We start from the raw sequence: 20,687 nt of genomic DNA, 5'->3' as shown, positions 1-20,687 counted from the left end.
CCCAGGACCCCCATCCAATTCCAAAATCTACAGATGATTTCTATGACCTACACGTATCCTCTGATATGCTTCAAATCATCTCTAGATTACTTTTAATAACTAATACAATATACAAGTTAAATAAATAGCTGTTAATACTATAATGTTTAGGGGATAATGGCAAGAAAAAAGTCTACATGTTTAGTACAGATGCAAATTTTTTCAATTATTTTTTGATCTAAGGTTGGTTGAACCCATGGATACAGAACTCGCAGATACAGAGGAGTGTTAACTGTACATTTATATAAAAAAGGAATTTTTTAATAGTACTGTACATGGAAGACTACTGAGTCTCTCTCCCCCAATCATATCTCCCCGCCCAATCCCTTCCTCTTTCTTTTTCTGATTTTCTACATGGGAGATTAATGGTACACAGCAGATAAAGGCTCACTAGCACTGAATTAAGATTTCCCCTTCACTACACAGGTGGGATTAAAAGCAAATTGAAGAAGGAATCAATGGCTAATTAAAGGATCCAAAATTATGTCCTATCATGTCGGAGCCTCCTAAATTCTCTTACTCACCATCACTGAAGTGCTTCAGGTAGTCTCAGGCCAACAAACCTGAACAGAGAGCAAAGCAGCTAGACCAGAATACACATGACTACACTGCACTACTCTGTACCATAGCAGAAATAATAATAGTAACTGGAGTAATAACATTTATTATAACTCATCATACTTAATATCACTCATTTTCATAAGCCCTTCACCTTTGACCCTGCTTAGCTGTGCCACATTTGTACTTCTGACATTTTCCTACTTCACTGATAAAAACACAGTAAATTCTTAATGGTGAATACAAGTAAACAAAATAAATTAAAAGCAAACATATTTACAGCTATCTTGAGAACAAGCACTTCTCATTGGAATTCAGAGATACGAAAGGCTGAAGAATAAAGCAAGAAAAAAATCCAAATAGAACTTCTTTTAATCTACAGAATGTATTATGTGGCTGGAAGAAAACAAAAAAAGATTTACTTTCTCAATTCTTATTTGTTCGATCTAAAATTAAGATATAGCTTGAACTATATATGATATATAGACAAGACTGTAATAGAAATCTGTAAGTCAGTTAGGATGCTAAGGCACAGTTCAGTTGTGAATCTCACCTCTCATGTTATAGGCTACCAGGGTATACTGAAGACTCCTATGCCCATGTCTTCCCAAATTTCAGACACACATCTGACTCTCCACATCTCTATCTTGATGCCTCTCAAAAACTTCAAACTTAGCACATTCAAAACATAGCTATTCATCTTTTCCCCCAAACTCTGCTAGCAACTGGCTGACTGATAGCCCTACGGAACTCTCGGTCAACAAGATGTGAGGGTAAATCCAGAGGGAAAGAGCTTTTGAGAAACATTTTACTGCTCTCAGAAAGGTACATAAGATCAAGTGCTCTCTCCAGAGCCTTGAATTTCTTCTTCATAATGATGATGTGGTACCTGGAATTGTTGATGGCATTTTGTCACTGGAAACAGGAGCTAAAAGCTATGGAAGTAGAGCAGAAATACAGAAAGAACCTGGGGAACTTGACCGCTTAATGAAGCTGCTGAATTAACCAACACAACTAATTTTTTTTTTTATGTGAGACAGCAAATTTCCTTTCCATTTAAAACCTTCTGACCTGAGTATTCACTTCGTCAAGGCTGAATGCATCATAATTGGGAAAGATTAAATAAGCATGAGTATTTTCTAGTTTGTATTTTGTTTTATTTCATTTTAATATTACAAAACACATGTTTAACATTTCTTCTCTCCTGAGAAAACTACAGGAAATAGTTTGTACATATTTTAGTCCTTTTTGATATAAGAGAGTGAGAGGTTAAACACACCAAAGAGGAGAACAAAGGCAGGTCCAATTGACTTAAAAGGAACAAACCACACAAACTGCACGTTGAGGTGCCTCTCCAAATGCATCCTTCTATTCATCCCAGTCCTTAAAGTTTCGTCAATGCTTGCCAGATGATTTGCCTTTGACTTATTCTTGGAGCTTTTGTAAGCAAATATCGGACAAATATAGGTGTCAACCACTATCATTCAAGGTCTTATTGGACTCAAACTGCACGAGATGCCAACCTCTGGCACTCTTGAAATCCACAGGGCTCACTGGAGAGTTATCCTCCTTGAACAAACCAGAAGGTTCTTCAATTCACTTTCAAACTAAACAAATTGAATCTTTAATCCCAGGGCAATTATCAGCACGCTGTTCTTTTGCAATTGTTGCCTCCATCCATGAAAGCATTTCTTATACTGTGACTTCTAAAAATAAATTCTAAAGTCTCCCCAAAGAAATTTATAAATTTATAAAAATTTACTTTTTATCATACGCATTTATTTATCTCTACTTTAGAAATGCTAAAATATCTATGTTGGTTATTTAGGGAAAAGGTGTTTTTCCCCTAGGATGAAACAATTTTCCCCATAGACCTTTTTTTTTTTTTTGAAAAATCAGTTTTGAAAATTATTCTGAATGTTGAAATTTTGCTTTGCAAATTACAATTCTATTAAAATGTAGCATAATATATATGACTCAAATCTTGGAAAATTAACATTATGAAATTAAACTGATGTTTTGAAACTGTTTCCTCTTAAAAAAAAAATCTCCTAGAATGAATCAATACTTTTTATTCTATTTGTGTTAAGTCAGCTTTCTGTGTGTCACAAAATACCCAAGAAAATCAGCTTAATAAAGGAAAAGTTTATTTTGGCTCACAGTTTCAGAGGTTTCAGTCTATGGTCATTTGGCCCTACAGTTCTGAGCATGTGGTGAGGCAGAACATCATGATAGGAACATGTGTGGGAGCAAAGTCACTCACCTTATGGAAGCCAGGGATCAGAGAGAGAGACAGAGAGGGGGCAGGGGGAAGGGACCAGGATCCCACAATTCTCTTCAAGGGTATGCTCCCAATGACCTAACTTCCTTCCTCTAGGCCCCACCTCCTAAATGTTTCACCATTCCCAACACTGCAACAGGCTGGTATCCAAACAAAGCCTTTAGTATGTGGGCCTTTGTGGGGGCATATTTAAAATCGAAACTATAACACTGCTCTGAAGAGGAAAGAACAATGAAGAAATGGTTAATTTGTAACAGTGAGGTTTTACTAGACACCATGAGGAGATTTCTGCTTCTCTGGAGAACTTTAATGCATACAAATAGCTTGTCTGCCTATTATTCAAACTCATGGCAAAAAAATTAAATAAATAGTTTATTTAAGCATATACTTCTAAAGAAAGATGCATTCTTTAACATTGAAAAAATTATAATTGCATATATTTATGGGGCATAGTCTTACATTTATTGCAGAATTATTCCCAGTAGCCAAGTTAAGGAATCAATCTACATGTGCATCAACCAATGAATGTATAAAGAAAATAGTCATGCTCCTCTTTTTTCTTTGTCAAAATTTCAACACACTCTGCTACTTTTACCAGACTGAACTTCACAATAATTTTAAGTGAGACTCATAAAATGTATTTTCTAGAAAGTTTTTACAACTTTATATACATATTTAATTTTTTTATACATTCAGGTTTTGCTTTCATTATCCTTTACCATATTCTAGAAAAGTCAGGTAATTTAGCTTAGGATAAATCTAGTCTCCTTGTTTCCTTGATAAACAAAAACACATTCCATTAAACAAATCCATAAAATAAATCTTTCTCTATAAACACATGCCCTATTGGTTCTGCTTCTCTGGAGAACTTTAATGCATACAAATAGCTTGTCTGCCTATTATTCAAACTCATGGCAAAAAAATTAAATAAATAGTTTATTTAAGCATATACTTCTAAGTAAGGCTGTGGTGGGCATATTTTCCTCATATATTTGTGATTTTCTTATATTTCAGACATCATGGTAAGGTCCTAGGATATTATCTCACTGGAGCTTAAGGTTCTACCTAAAGACCAAAGAAAAGAAGACCTATCCTCTGAGCTATGAATTAAATAAAAATCATCTTCAGACCTCAAGATGAGAGACAAGGGACAACCTCAAGGTCCCCAAGGTACTTGGAAGCCATGGATTCAGATTTTCTCCCTACAATTAAACTGCCCAGTCATGCCCCCACACTCGGACTAGCCAGTCTGCTGAGAAATCATGGCATTCCTCATCCTTCTGCCACCAGCAATTTCTAAGCAGAATGATGGTGTCATAAAAGCAGTATAAGCACAAGTGCAGGAGTTGAAATGAAAAGTAGTAAAAGTGGCTTGGAGAGCACATTAAGTGAAAAACAAATATATAGCACAGGCTAGAGACAGTAAAAAAGTCCCTACCTTTTCTCAAGACTATGAAAAACAACCCTGTTGTCAATCATACAAGTCCTGGTAAACATTAGATCCATTTTCTCAATGATTCCTATGTGGCAGAGTATAGAATTGTAACACTGGGAGGCCCCTCTGGTGTGTCAGTGCTTTCTTTGGTAAATTAGTGTGTAATGATAAGCCAGTTGCAATTAAGAGGGAATATATATCAAAACTACACTGAAATTTCACACCTCACTCCAGATAGAAATGGCAATCATCAAGAATAAAAATAATAACTGCTACAGAGGATGGGGAAAAGAGGAACTCACACACAGTATATGTAGATTAGTACATCCACTATGGAAACCAGTATGAAGTTTCTTCCAAAGACTAGGAATGGAACTACCATATGACCCAGTATACCACAACTCAGTGCTTATCTAAAAGAATTAAAGTCAGCATACTATTGCAATACATGCATAGCCATGCTTACAGCAGTACAATTTACAACAGCCAAGTTCTATAACCAGCCTTGGTGTCCCTCAACAGATGAATAAATAAAACATGGTAGGTGTACAAAGTGGAGTGTTATTCAGCCATTAAAAAGAATGAAAGTGTGTCATTTTCAGAAAAATGAAGAGCATCATACTATACAAAATAAGCCAGATTCAGAAACTCGAGGGTCATGATTTCTCTCATATGTGAAAACTAGAAAGAAAAAAAAAGAGGAAAGAGCATGGGGGATGCAGATCTCATGAAAAGATATCCCTTCTATTCTCAAGGAAGGGGGTCTGGGGGAGGAGGAGGAAAGAGTAAAAGGAGGTAGTAGGAGACGAATTGATCAAATTATGTTATATGCATGCATGAATATGGCAAAATGAAACCTCCTATTCTTTATAATTATTATACACCAATAAAAATGTTTTAAAGAAATTAAATCTACATGACAAGACATCTGTTCTCTATTTGGAAATACCTGGGCAGGAGGATGATTGGACAGTGATGCCAAACACCTTTGTTGCCCATGAAGATTTAAGTCAGTGATGACTATGAACTTCCTAGTCAGGGGCATGAGGGATGCAGGATGGAGGCCAGCTGTTGCTGCTGGATTTATACATCTTAGGGAAGTATGATCAATGAACTTTCCAGGAAGAAATTCATCCTGAAAAACAAAATAAGAAATCAAGATATGCTCTGGGCACTAGACAAGAGGGGCAATTTTAAAAAGATGCACTTCCTATCCCTCAGTTCCACTTTAACGATTTGCTTTTATAAAGTAATAGGTTTCCAAGGAAGAGAAAGAGGGGTTGGGAATAGTAAAGTTGGTTTCTACAGAAAATCTCAGAGGCACAGGAAGCATAAAGCAGCAGTACTGTGAAACCAAGATGATGGTGTGGAGCACCAAAGTGGGTAGGAGGAGATTCTTTCCAGGTAGCCAAATAAATAAGGCAGCCACAGCCCCAGCCCCAGCATCTGCAAGTGCCTTTGACAGCCACAAAAGAGCAGGAGAAAAGGTGATCACAGTGGGGCTACCGTCCTTAGAAGCAGCAGGGACCACATCAAGCAGAACAGGCAGCCCAGCAGCTTTGCAGATGGCCTGAAGTGGGTTCCCTTGGCAAGGATACATACCATCTCCTTGACTTAGAGCTGACCTCTTGAGTTCTTTCTCTCTCCCCAGTCACCTAAGTTCCTTAAAAGATTGATCTTTAGCAAAGCTAATGTTGAAAAATTCTTTGATCCTTAATCACTACAAATCTTAACACTCAATATGTTTCTGGTTTTAATCAGCAGAAGAATGACAGGGCACAGTGGCACACAGGTCTATAATCCTAGCAACTCAGGAGACTGAAGCAGGAGGATGCAAGTTTGAGGCTGGGCTTGCAATTTAGTGAGACCCTGTCTCAAAATAAAAAATAAAAAGGACTGCAGATATAGCTTGGTGGTAAAGCATCCCTGGGTTCAATCCTCAGTGCCCCCCCCCACCAAACAAAAAAAAAGTAAAAATATTATGCTTCTGGCATTTAGGGATTTAATGCATTTAGTCTAAATTTTTCACAAGCAACTCTGAAATTTATTGCAATGCAGTAATTTATAAAGTTTTGAGACAAAAATATGAATCATAGATGTCATGCAGAAGTAATGGAAGCTAGCAGGCCAGCTGGCCTCTACATTTCAACATAGCTTTCCTGAAACTCCCAACTCTATTTAAGAAGGTGCTGCACTGACCCTTCCTTGTTAAAAATCATAGTTCTTTCACAAAGTGATAGTGACAGTGAATGAAATGTCAAATTTTTCGTGTATTTATATAGTGACTACCCTGAGCTATAGAAATAAATGTTAATCAAGGATAAATCTATCCACCTAATTTCCTACTCAAACCGGACAAGTAATCTTGACATTACATCTGGCAATGATTATGTTAAGCCTCCCTCTACACCACTCGTTGCTAATGTTCCTTTGCTCCCCCACCAGTCATCTGTTCTTTGTGGCCCCTGAGCATTTGCCCTTCTTTCTTCCTCCTTTACCCTCAGGAGATGAACTTCCAATTCATCTTTGGTTTTTGTTGAAGAAAATGCATAGAGGGGTAGTAAAGCACTTTTTTTCCACAGGCCACTTTCAGCAAAGCCCTGGGAATTGTCATGCCATTATCTCATTTTTGTAATATATATATTCTAGAGTGAAAATAACCATAATGCTGGTTGATTTCTTTCTTTTTTTTTTTTTTTGGTTTATGGGATACCATTGTGAATGAGCACCCAATATGTGCATAGAAGGATATGAAGAGTTAGAAGGATGAGAAAGCAGGAATTAACTCTGTTGGAATAGCACTTACAGTATGCAGGTAGAAGAAAGGAAAACAAGCATCCTGGAAAGAGAGACAAGGACACCAGATAAAATTTCTTCATATTCTTCAACACTTTTCCACTCCTGAAGTGCCCCTCTGAAAATCAATGTCTGCCTTGGAGTATAATTTTTTTTCTTTTTCTTGGTTCTACTGGGAGATATTTTCTTTTTTTTTTACCATATGATTTATTTTTATTTTTTTAGTCATACATGACAGAAGAATGTATTTTGACATATAATACATACATGGAATGTACATACATCAATCATATTGTCTATTCTATTCTGCTGCCCTTCCTATCCCCCCTACTCCTCTCCCATCCTTTCTCTCTATCCAATCTAATGTGACACACTTTTTTTTCTTTTTCTCATCACAACATCATATATGTATTCTATATAACAATGAGGTTCTCCTTCCATCTTCCGTGCAACTCCCCTTTTCCCTCTTTTTCCCTCGGGAGATATTTTCTTAATATGATGGACTGTTGTTGAAAAGTTCCCAAGTAAGTTTTTGAAGGTGATTTGAAATCTCAGATGATAGTATCTTGGCTCAGAAAAGACAAACCATGATGGCTAACCATTTAAGACCCCCTTTTTATACATAAGCCAAACATTCTAAGCATGAAGAAGGTTGGTAAACAGTGTTAAACTAGGAATTGAAATAGGAATGGAATTATTAATACCCAAGTACAGAACTTAATCTTCTGACAAAAAAAAAAAAAAACACTGATGCTGAGGAGGAAAAAAAAAAGAATGAGAGAATCTGTCTGCACAAAAATGCATGTGTGTGTGTTTGTGTGTGAATGTGCACATGTGTGTACATTCATGTGTGCACACACATAAGCATGCATACACAATATCTGAATATGACATAAAGTCAGTATACCATTCAGCATGCCCTACTATTTGATTAGTAGAAAGCTTCTTTTTATCATCTGGATGAGACTTTACAGACCTGGAGTTCTATAGCAAGTTCAAATGAAGATATTCCATCTTTATCAAAATATGTGTATTGGGCTTTTATTGTTATCTATTAAATGACTAAGTATTTCTCTTATTAGAGCCTTTTAAAAGTGGACTCAGTTAGGACAGATAATACTTATGAAAAATATATTTAAAACCACATTAAGAAGAGGCAGAAAAAAATACAAAATGAGCCTGGAGAATTTTGTAGTTCCAGAAATAAGGAGGCCTGTCCAAGGTCACAGCAGTTGACCTAAAAAAGCTCCCAATGACCAAAGCAGGTACCACTTAAGGAACAAATAAATAACAAAGAACTTGATTAAATCCACAGTATAAAATAAATATCCAAAAGTTCTACTGACATAAGTAAAAGGACTGAGCAAATAAATATTGACAAGAGATAAATCTTCCTAAAAGAAGAATTCCAAATAATAAATATAGTTACTTCCAGTCCAGGAGTTGTTGAATGTGAGGACTTTAGACTTAACTTCCAACACTTATAGAGTATGGAAAGGGAAAATTCTTCACCGTGCAGGTACCTTCCAGACACTAATTTAACCAAGTGACTGAGACCCATGTCCATCAGTGATGTCACGTGGCTAGTGCATACAACCTGATACGATGAAATGAGAAGGGTATTTTATCTCTGTAGTATTCTTTCCCAAAACTTCATAATCCAAGTCTCATCATTTAAAAAAAAAAATCAGACCAGCCCAAAGTGAGGAACATTCCTCACCAGCCCAAAGTGAGGAACATTTTGTTAGTATGCTTTCACATTGTAAAGGTCAAGAAAAATGAGGAAAGCCCATGCAATTGTCACAGCCCAGACATGACTAAGCACACATGACAACCAAATGCAATGTGGCACCCTGGATGGGATCCTAGAATAGAAAAAGGGAATTCATTTTAAAAAGTAGTAAAATTCAAATAAAGACTGGAGTTGAGATGTCAGCATTGGGGAAAACTAAAACTGGGTGAGGGGTATACAGAAAATGTTTGTACTGTCCTTATGAATCTTACCTGTTGATCTAAAGTTATTACAAAATCAAAAATTTATTTTTTAAAAAAAGGTAGAAATCTTACAGGACATGTTTTAAGCAACCTGTGCACATATCAGGAATTAAAGCAAGAAGATTTTAGGAAATGAAAAAAAGTTTAAAAACAGTAGAGTCAGGAAATCACAGGAAGAGATTCTTGATGATAAAGAGTGGCAGGTTTTTATGGAAATTTTGGCAGTTTTGACACACTCCCCAGCCTCTGATCAAGAATATTGAGCCAGAGCATGCAGGAGCTAAAATAATGAACCAGCAGATTTAGACCGGGCAACAAGTCAAACTGCTCATGGAAAATAAAAAAGTTAACCTTCTCTCTTTACTAATTAAAACTGAGATATATAGAAAAGAAAATACACCCCCAAAAAGTCCACCTATAAACAATGACATTAGATAAATTACTAAGGTGACTTTGTTTCCCAAGTCTTAAAAAAGTTTAATGGATTCTCAATCTGCAATGACTTAGAATGTAGCCTTGTCTATTATCTTCTTCATCTGACATTTAATCAAGACCTTGTGAATGCCTCTTCAATAGTTCCTCCTGGAGCATCTGTATTTCTTTCCACTGAATTCTTGTTGTTTTGAACATCTGTAGCATTTATCTGGAAAATATCATAATAAGCTATCATTCTCTCCCTCTCACGTGTATAAGCCCAACCTCACTAAGCATGTATTCATTCATCGACTCACTCACCCTTTCAATATGTAAGTTAATCGATAGTATGTATCTACCAGGCATTGTGCTGGGCATTTAGAGTACATTGTTATTGACACTGTCCTCAAACTTTCCAAAAAGGGAAGAAGATAGACAATTAGGCAATTAATATAACAGTACATCAAGTGTTATAGTAAATGCCTGCCCATGGTGTTATATATAGGTCCACATGAGAAAGGTGGATACTCAACCAGGCTTTAGGCTTAGAGGTAATAAAATGTAATTTGAGTCTTGAAAGGCAAATCACCAGTAACCTGAGGTCAAAGATCCAATCATACACACTTGAATCTCCCAAGCCTGAAGCTCAGTTCCTTTTAGAGAACAGGTATTGGCATGCTAATGTTAATTATTATCATAATAAAATTGATAATGTGGATAAAGACAATAACGATGGCTTGAGTCCAAGATACAAAGATGAACAGGGCAAAATTCCAACTCTCAAGGAGTTTTTAAAAATTTCCCTGTTCATTCTTGTAGCCATCATCCCAATAGCAATTTCTGGCACATTCTCTATCACTCAGTAAATGCTTATTGAATGGATGAGCTTGTTCAGATTCCCCACACCCAATCCGGCACCAGGTACTATGAATTCTTTTTTCACAATACATCTTGCTTCTGTGCCTCTTGTTTTTTTCTATTTTCCCCACCTTCTTGTCACTTCCTTGGCAATTCCTACATAAACCACTAAAAAGATTTTACACTGGTATTCCCAATTCCAGGCTCTTACTCCTCAACACTGCATGTTACCACTGTATTTTCGGAAACTTGGACTTTTCAAATAAAGGACCTATTCAATTATCTTCCTTTGCTTACAAAATAAAGCCCAACATTTTTCAAAGTTCTCATGCCCATTGATGCCCCTCAGTGGGTGTTTTTACAAACTCTGTCCCCAGTCATAACTAAACTCTTTGGTCTTCTCAACAGGCTTTTTTCTGCCCAATTTCTGATCAAAGTGTTGGTTCAGACCTGTCTTACAACCAGCCTCGCTTCCTCCTGGCTCACTGAACCTACATAGAGAGTATTCTTCAGCCCAGCACTAGCTTCATCAGTACAAGGGTGCAGTCTTCCTTGACTACCTTCTTTGGAAAAGGAGTGATTGTAGGTCTCTGAACCAAGACCGTCACAGTTCACTAAGCACATTGAGGGAGCTCAAAAAGAATTAAAGAGTGAGTACTCTAGTAGAGAAGACAAAAAAGCAACAATTAGAATACAGTGCAGTAAAACCAGAACATGGGCACAAGCCTATAATCCCAGAGGCTCAGGAGGCTAAGGCAGGAGGAATATGAGTTCAAAGCCAGCCTCAGCAAAAGCAAGACGCTAAGCAACCCTGTCTCTAAATAAAATACAAAATAGGACTGGAGATGTAGCTCAGTGGTCAAGTGCCCCCAAGTTCAATTCCCAGTACCCACTCCCCCACCCACCCACCCCAAAAAAATGAATACTGTGGCAGTATGTACAATGGAATGCCATGGTTGGGGTGCCCAAAGCAAATAGTGAGATGAGAAGAGGAACAACCCAGGAAGCCATATGAGGGACATCACACAATGATTTCCACATGAAGACAACGATGATGGAGGGTACGATGACCCAAGGCTGGGGATTCAGACAGTAGGACAGGAGAAGCATATAGTCTAAGAAGGCACAGCCAGAGATGAGCAGTAAGAAAGGTCAAGGGCACCATGTTTTATTTACTTTTTGTAAACCCTCACTGACATATGATATATATATGAGAGAGAAAATATTACTGGTTCCTGGGAAGCTTCCCTCATGCCCTTTTATTATTTTTATTGATTTAACTCTGTTGAGATGGGGAGGATTAAACACATGGCCACAAGCAAGCTAGGCAAGTGCTCAGCCACTAAGCTACATTCTCAGACCCTCAAACCCATTCTACACTCAAAAGTATCAATAATTCTATCTCTACAATTGAGCTTTGCCTGGTTTTTTTTTTGCACATAAATGGATCATACTATGTCTTCTTTCACTCATTATTATGTCAGAAAAAGTCATCCACATTGTTTCATACATATGCAATAGATACATTACGTAATTTCTTTTCACTGCTTAATTAATGTATTACATGATAGGAATAAATTACAATGTAACTGTCCCTCCAGTTATAGTTGCATATTAGAGATGCATTCTATTAGGGGTTAATCAAATAATGCTTCAATAAACATCTGTGTAGATCTTTTGTATAGGTGAGAATGCATTTGTTTGATGTGTGCGTGCATATGTAGAGATATGTGTGTGTGTGTATATATATACACATAAATATATGATTAAATTGTTGGGTCATAAGATATATATATATATATATATATATATTCAATTTAGCAGATACTATCAACAGTTTTCTGTAATGGCTCTTTATTACAGTCCAACCAAAAGTTATGAGAACTACAAATGCTCCTTATATTCATAACCACCTAGTTACTGTCAATCATTTTCATTTTAGATATTAGTTGGTTATATAGTACATGCTTTTAACTTCATACTCTCTTGATGACTGATGACAGATAGCCCCTTTTGTGAAGCTCCTGTTCAAGTGCCTTGCTTACGTTTCTGTTCAGCTCTTTATGTTTCTTATTGATTTGTAGATATTCCTTATATATAATGGACAAAAAGCCTCTGTCAGAAGGTATATTGAAAATATATCCTTCCACTTTGTGACTTGCCTTTCACCTTCAAAATGTTATATTTGAAAGACAAAAGTGCTTAGTTTTAATGTAATACATATATCAATCCTAATAACTGGAATTATTAAAACTATTTAACTTCTTCCCTAGTCCCAGGTGATGAATTTTTTTTTACTTAATTAAATTTTGTAGGAGCCTCTTTGTTTCTCTTCATAATTTAGGTCTAAAACTCACATAAAACTGAATTTTGCAGATGGTGCAAAAGACAAAATTAAGATCAATTTTGTAATAGAGATGCACAAATGACCCAGCACCTTTTTTTAAAAAAAGACTCTATCAGTTTTGTCATAAATTGTGTACCTATATATGTACAGATCTGTTTCTGCACTCATTTATCTGTTAATTGATCTGTTTACCCCCTACTTCTTTATCTAATATAGACTTATAAGTTTTGACAACTGTAAGCAGTCTTCTTTGTTCTTCTTGAAGATCGTCTTGCCTGTTCTTGGCCCTTTGTTTTCCACAGAAATTTTAGAACCATTTTTCATCATATAAACTTGATTGAGATTTTAACTGAAATGGCATTTATTATATAGAAAATCTGACAGAGAATTAAGAAGAGATCATACCAGTTTTTGTTAGATTTATCCCTAGTATTTGTTATTTCATACTAATATAACTGGTAATAGTATTTAGTTTTATTTTGGAAATTTTTTCTAACTTAATTTTATATACTGACCTTGTATCAATGGCCCTGACAAATCCAGTAACATTATAAATTCATTAAGTAAATCTCTAGTTTATTTTGGATTTTCAAATGTATTCAATCACCCCATGTGTCAATAATGACAATTTTATTACTTCTTTTTCAATACTTACATTTTTCATTTTTTCTTGCCCTGTTGTAATGTCTACGACTCCCTGTACAATGATGAATAGAAGTGATGATTCAGAAATCTCTGTCTCATTCACAATTTATGCAGACAATTTTTCAATATTTCACCATTAGCCAGTGTTGGGAAACTATCAGAACACTAAGGGTTACCTTGATTTCTAGTTTGCTTATTTTATCATGCCTAGGTACACACCATTTCATCAAATAATCAAATGCTTTTTCTTCATCTATCTATAGATAGCAAATCCATCAATATGGGTTTACTCTTTTAGTCTATTAACATGATAAATTACACTAATGGATTTTCAAATGTGTATATCAACTTCACATTACTGGAATGAATTCAACTTTGTTCTGATACATGATAATATTCATTATTTGCTTTTTAACTGGTTTTTTTCTCCTTATCTGAACATTAAGACCCTTTGAAGTAGTATTCTTGCACTGTTTTTTGTATGATTGATAATGCTATACTCACATTGTTACTGCAAATATAAAACTATAAACATCTTAATCTTTGTTTAATCTCCAGTGTCTGCAACACAGTTCATGTCAGATAAATTCTTGCTGAATTAAAGTCCTCACAGTATCCTAACACAGTGTCTCTCCCATACAAGATACTCTCAACAAATATCTGTCACCTGATGAACTAGCTAGTTGTTGTGTTTTTATGCCAATGAGTCTCATCTTCTCAGCTAAACCCCCCAAGTTACTATTGGATCAGACTTCACAATTTATTAGTTGGGGCACAATAATAGTTCCCTTCAGAGAAACTTTATGTTTAGAAGGCTCACCATCTACTTGGGAGAATAAAAAACATATTTATTATCCAAAGATCATGATACCATGTTAAGTAGTTCAACTTGGACAACTTCATTAATCATCAATAGGATTTTTCATTGTAGATAATTTTGCCACATTCTTCATTTAAATCCTTCTTAAATGCTGAATTTGTGACTAATTTTTTTTGTTGTTGTTGTTGTTAAAATGGTCTCTCTCCTCAACAACTAGACATTCAACTGTTAGACATTTCAACTGTTCTTCCCCATGTGCTGTACCTTAAGTTTTTTCACAGCATAATCTGTGCAGGTATGAACCTTATGCAATCCAGTAACTTTAATGTTCTTAATATATATAAATATATAAATATATTTTAAGCATCTTTTCTGGGGAAGATCTTGCCATAAACTCTACTGTCCATGTTATCTAACCATCAATTCAATATGAGAGCATATGGTAGTTATAGACATGTAGAAGTACAAAAGTTTCATCAGATCTCTTGATTTAAAGCTAAAACAAAAGCATTAAAAACTGCTACATAGGGCTGGGAATGTAACTCGGTGTAGAGAATTTGCCTATCATGTATAAAGCCCTAAGTATCCCCAGCAACCCCATTCAAAAAATAAAAAATAAAAAAAGGTCACATAGATTTCTATCTCAGATAGATACATAAGTCTGTAAGCAGATGTAAAACTTTTAAAGAAACTAGAAAGAAGTTAGTATGGGAAGTTAAGAAAAAGAAATCTTCAAATCAAATCATCTTGAGCTTCTCAAATTAAATCTATTAAATATGGTAAGTCGCTGGTTATAATTACATTAAAATAAATCAGTAAGCCATACCCAACAGGGTTCACAGAAACCATAGTTTCTTCAAAACAACTGCAATGTCAACCCACAGTGAGAGGAAGGAGTCCATTAGTGGGAAAATACAAGTTAGCTGTAGTAGTGACAAGTACAATAAATGGACACAACACTGAGATCCATTAAAAGATACTCAGGAGACACCTAAACATTCATTTAACTGTTGAGTAAGAAAGGCACAGTACTGTGTCTGCCTAGAGTGAGTCTGTTCCGTTGATCAAAATCACAGGAAATAATACTAGTAATTGTTCTTAAGTGTTTGCCAGACTATTTGTTTATTTGTTTGACTTTTAATGGAGCATTTTAAAGATTCATTCCCTGAGGTTGAACTTTGTCTTTCCCTGCTTTGCTGATCTGCTCTGTGGGGTATAACACTTTCATGGATCTGCTCTGTGGGACACAAATGGCATTATATAACATGAGCCAGGACCACTGAGACCAATTTTCCTCTAATCTATTTATTCTTTGCTCATCATGTGAATAATTTATTCCAGTAGGCAAGTGTGCACTTGGCATTTATTTACTATTCACTGATGGCATAAACTTTATTAAAGTAGGTTCAAATTCACACTTAGAAGAGACAATTTTTTGCAAGTGTAAGACACTTACTAAATCAAGATACTATGGTCCACTGTAAGTATGAACATTAAGGATTCTTTCATTCTTTAACAATTCTTTAACAATTCTCTCTCTGATCTTATCTTTCCATTTTAAATAAACTATCACCATCTTCTTGCAGATAAATGAAATATTGCTCAACTTAACTCCACTAGCAGGAGCTGGGAAAGAAACAGGTGTTGGGGACAGGGTACAAAGGTGGCCTCTGCTTGTAGGGGCATGCAGAGAGAGTGAGAATCAGAAGAGCCCACCTCAGAATGAGCAGGCAAGGAGCAAGGGAATGGCTTGCTGGCCAGAGTAAGACACTCACACACTGGACTGGAAACCAGGCAAAGGGACAGTATAATAGTCCCAGGACAGTGAGTTGGACTGTCTGGCCAAAGGATCCATATGCTTTGGGTACAGCACTATAGGCAAGCAGGCTGATCACAAATGTGAAGTCTGGGAATCCTCTGGATAGAGTGGGAAGGTTCTACATTATACCTAAAGAAAAGAGCTAGGCAGCACCTGAGAAGTAATTACACATATAAGTACCTCATGTTGATCATTTCAAATGAGCCCAACATTACACTAAGGGCTTCATGTGCTGTGTGGTATTCCTAATAAGAGCTAAGCAGGGGTGTTCTCCCTCTTTATCTTCCCTCACTCCCTTTGAAGTAGCCTTGACCATAAACTTTCTTTGTCCAATAAGCATGAGTCAAATGGATGTATCACTTCTGGGTAGAGCATGAGAGTCATCATTTGATTTTACCAACTTTCCCTAAGCTGCCTTGGTAATCATGAAAATGAGCATCAGGAATGAGCTTGTTTTCAAGTGAACCTGCAAACTCTTCAAGGAGGAATGTGAATTTGCATCTTGGTGGCGGTGAGCTCTTTTCCTAAGGTCAAAAATTAATAAGAAATGGAGTCGGAGTCTAAACCCAGGTCTGCCTAACCAGAACCCTTACTTTCAACCACACTTTAGCAAAGGCCAATTGAATATACAGAAGAGAAAAAAAAGGCATCACCCTCTCCATAAATAGCACCAGGAGACTTCTAACTGGCATAAAACCCCCTGAGTAAAGGAGCTTCTGCGTCTCTCCCTGATTCTAAAAGATAAAAAAAGTAACGATAAAAAGGGCACAGAGCATAAAGGACACCAATCTAATGCCATGTCCTATGGGATAGTCAAATCCTATGAAATCACTGCCCTCAAAGTGACTTAGCCCAAAGAGGGCTGAGACTTGTGGAATTAGGGGTATTGCAGGGGCGGTCCTAGCCCCTTTTGCTTTGCTATACTGTAATTCTTCACTTCTACATTGTACCTAAAGTAAAAATTGTAACCTATAAAGAATAAGACTTCCATTGCTTCCCAAGTCGAATGCCTTCTAAAGCTATAGGCATTATGACAGAATAAGAAGCAGAATGTGCAACTAACAAGACAACATTAGGTATGTGGTCAGTAACTTGTCCAGAGTTCAAAGTCCAGAATTCATGACACAGGACACAACTTGCTTACACCTTTTTCAAATCATGATTCAGCAATGGAAAAATTGTCTACCCATACTTCTTTCTTAATAAGTAGGTATTCATCTTAAGTACTGATCCATCAATCACAGGAATCAAATTTAAAGATGCATTGAAAATATTCTAATCCTCAACCAATTCATGTCATTTTCCTCTTGCCCAACCTGGGGATTCATCCAGTAGCCTTTAAACCAGAAAGAGAGAGAGATAAATTATTCTCACTTTTAGCAAAGTGGGTGGAAATGTATTCTGTAGCTGTCACTTTCCATCGTGTTATTGACTTTCAGATTAAGCCGTGCCTCTGAAGTCTGGACAGAATCCACCCACTGCCACATCTCATCTCAGGGAATCCCGTTATTGTGATGACTGAATACGTGTGTCATTTGAAGTCATAATTTATTTATCCCCTTAATACTTAGATTGGCTTTTAAAGTATCAGCAAAATAACTGAGAGGCTGTTTTCAGGCATATGATCTCCATCATAATTATTAATTCATTTTTAACATAATAAAAATGGTGGTCATCTATTTGATTAGACAATAAGAAAGGTGTTTTCTAAGCCACCACATGTTGCCTTTTAATTTCTGACACATTCATCCTATTTCCTGCAATATTTAAACTAGAAAGCAACATACAGGTTCAGAACATTGCCTACAATAAAGTTAACATTCTCATGCTTTGTGTGGCAACCATATACCAGGCTACCTTTGTTATGGGTTTTAAAATTCAAATTGGTCTTGATGTTTCAAGTAACATTGGTCTACCTGAAACATCACAGACTAGGAAACCCAACATATATAATAAATACTGAATGCTTGAATTCAAGTAAAATTTATATCTTTGTATGACTTTAATTTTTATAGCACTTTCATTAATATTAATTCATTAAAAATGTTTGTGGATATTGCAAAGAGGTGAACAAAACTCATCTGAAGCAAATCCCCATTTCTAATTGAAAGTGGGTTTGAATACATATCTCTCGTGAAACATAGTTGAGAAAGCAGAACAAACACTATTCTGATTTTAATAACAAATGAGGTGATTGATTTTTTTTTTTTAATGAATGCAATGCTCTGTTTTGGAGTATCTGAGTGAAGAAATAAGCACAGATCACACATGCTTTCAAACAACCAGCTCTTCATTTGCTTGATCTCTAATCCTCAGGAGAGAACCCAGCATCCTGTGCAAAAAGGTGAGGCTGCTGTGGCCCACATGGTAGGTATAATACTTTCAATTAAAATCTGGACATGAGAAAGAATTTAAGTATAAAGCATGCAACATCTGTGACTCAAGAAGACAGAGTTATAGACGGATGCACTATTGATTTTCAGTAAGAGAATAAAGGAAGCAGATCAACCCAAAGCACGAGCTGCACATTTTACACATTCAGGGTAAAAACTAAAATGAAGACTTGTTCTGTCACCATTCTAGGGCTGGATCATTTTTTCTTGGCACTAAATCAACAATATCAAGAACTAAATTACATAAAGATGCTATTAGCCCCCTTTAAACTCACATCACTAGTCCCTTCGTTAATTCCAGAGTATACGTTTTTAAATTGATACTGCTGTTGCTTTTCAAACAACTTGGCATCATAGAATCTCCAACAGTGACTTCTGTGGTCTTATGGATCTCAGGCATCTTTCTGGCATCAATAAATGACTCTACACACAAGATAGAGCTTGTAAATCAATTCAAAGTTTTAAATTCAGGTTTTAGAATTAGTCATTCCACGGATTTAATCAGGCCAGGAAAAAAAAAAAGGTGCAGACCCTCCTTGCAAATTGTAATAGAGAAAAACCTTTTTGAAGGCTTCCTCCTGGGAAGCCCTGGGTGCTGCAAAGTCCACAAAAAGCCCTGGGGTGGGGGTGGGGCAAATGGGATTCAGGTTGGTACAGCTGGAAAGATGTGTGAGTTACAGGAGTTTTGGATCTTATCTTTTTTATCATTACTGGCGTCATGACCCAAATACAGGGAAACCTCCACATTCCATTAACAGATTCAATGTGGATTCTGTTGTTCCAAGGGAAGAAAAGAGCAATTCTCCTTACCTAGTTGTGCTACACTCTAGAGATAATTCTTAGTTTCATTTTAACATTTGGCTTAAAAAGATGCTGGCGGGCCAGATTTGCAAAATCCCATGGATTCACATAACACCTTTTTAGAAGGACTTTTTCCTTTCAGAATGGCCAGTCACAGGGGCTCAACCCTGGAGCCAATAATACTGCACGCCGAAGCTTGCACTCAAAATTGAGTGGAGATCTTAACTCGCAAGCTCGCAGGCTCCCACCCTGCAGAGTAGCAGGTTTCGGGGTAGCAGGGAAATCCGCTCATTCTTTCATCTCTTTCCTTGCAACGCGCAAATCTCTCTCTAATTGGGCTTAAGTAGAGAAGATCGCCAGCTGCTCATCTCGGCGGACACACTGCAGAAAACTCTAATGGCTTGTGTGTGGGCTCAACCTGGGTCTCCAGTAACAACTTTACAGTTTCACCAATTTTAGTTTCTGGACAGAGTGAAATAGCCCAAAAGGCTCAGGCAAACGCCCCTCTAAACCCTCTCCCTTACAACGCCGAGTTCCTCGTAGCCACGCTTATGGCACTTTCTACTTTATACTCACCTCGTACATATACCCCCGCCCCCCAAAACAGAGTGCATATGAACCCTACAGCGAGAAGCTGGTGAGAAGGTCTGGGTTTGCAGGGGCCAAGCGTTGCCTGAAAGGGAATCCCCACTCCCTTCCCCCTCAGTCCCGTCATTAAGGCGAGAAACTGAAGGAGAAAAAGCCCCGGGGTCGGACCGAGGAATCGGACGCCCTTGTCCCCGCGCCTAACTCCCAAACCCTGAGCGCGCACTGGCCACCACCTCAGGAGGGGTGGGTGCTGCAAGTGCGAAGCAGAGGCCCCCGGGAGCGAGCCGTCCTTACGTGCTCGAGTTTGTCTTTCCTCCGGAGCCAGACGCTGGCGCTGTAGTCCTGCTGCTTGACGCTGCTGTAGAAGTTCGCGCCCACTCGGGTCAGGCTGGGCGAGGGCTCCTTGGGGCGGCTTTTGAGCCTCATCTGCTCGAAGCCCTCGTGGGGGGAGGCCGAGAGCCACTCGTGCTGCCGGATCTCCATCCTGACATGACCAGGCGGCAGCCAGCGCGCAGCGGACTCGGGATGAGAGCAGCGCGCAGGGAGCGGAGCACAGAAGGCGAGCGGGAGGCCAAGCAGGGGTGGAGAAGGAGTGTGCGGGCTCAGGAGCGCGGAGTGCCGACGCCGGCGGGGAGCGCGCGGCTGGGCGGGAGGGGCGGTCGCAGAAGGAGAGGGGCCGAAGGAGCCAGGGCGGGGTCGGGACAGGGCGGGGGAGGGGGCGGACAGCTGGGGCGGGGGAATGAGTGATGCTGGGAGGAGGGGGAGCCTGCTTTGGGAGATAGAAGTGCCCCTGGGAGGCGGCGGCAGCGGCGGCGGTGGCCGCGACGTCGCCCGGCGGCTGCGGTCCCGAGCGGGCGTTCCGTTCTCCGGCTGCTTGCTGCACCGACTGGGACCCGGG

The 20,687-nt window shown here is 37.9% G+C and overlaps 1 protein-coding gene across 2 annotated transcripts in view; it reads right to left on the bottom strand.

Annotated features, from left to right (window-relative positions):
* Window positions 1-20,468, bottom strand: part of Pld5 (phospholipase D family member 5) — a 397,710-nt gene extending 377,242 nt beyond the window's left edge. The window contains exon 1 of one of the 2 annotated variants that reach the window (XM_078022984.1): window positions 20,084-20,468. In XM_078022984.1, the coding sequence (XP_077879110.1) occupies window positions 20,084-20,272 (189 nt within the window). In that variant the 5' untranslated portion in view covers window positions 20,273-20,468. The remainder of the gene's footprint in view (window positions 1-20,083) is intronic. The other variant, XM_078022987.1, reaches the window with a different exon arrangement.
* Window positions 20,469-20,687: the final 219 nt, after the last annotated feature.

Source organism: Ictidomys tridecemlineatus, chromosome 10 (assembly GCF_052094955.1).
Source record: "Ictidomys tridecemlineatus isolate mIctTri1 chromosome 10, mIctTri1.hap1, whole genome shotgun sequence".
In the NCBI taxonomy this organism is placed as follows: domain Eukaryota; kingdom Metazoa; phylum Chordata; class Mammalia; order Rodentia; family Sciuridae; genus Ictidomys; species Ictidomys tridecemlineatus.
This window is presented reverse-complemented; position numbering and strand designations above follow the sequence as displayed.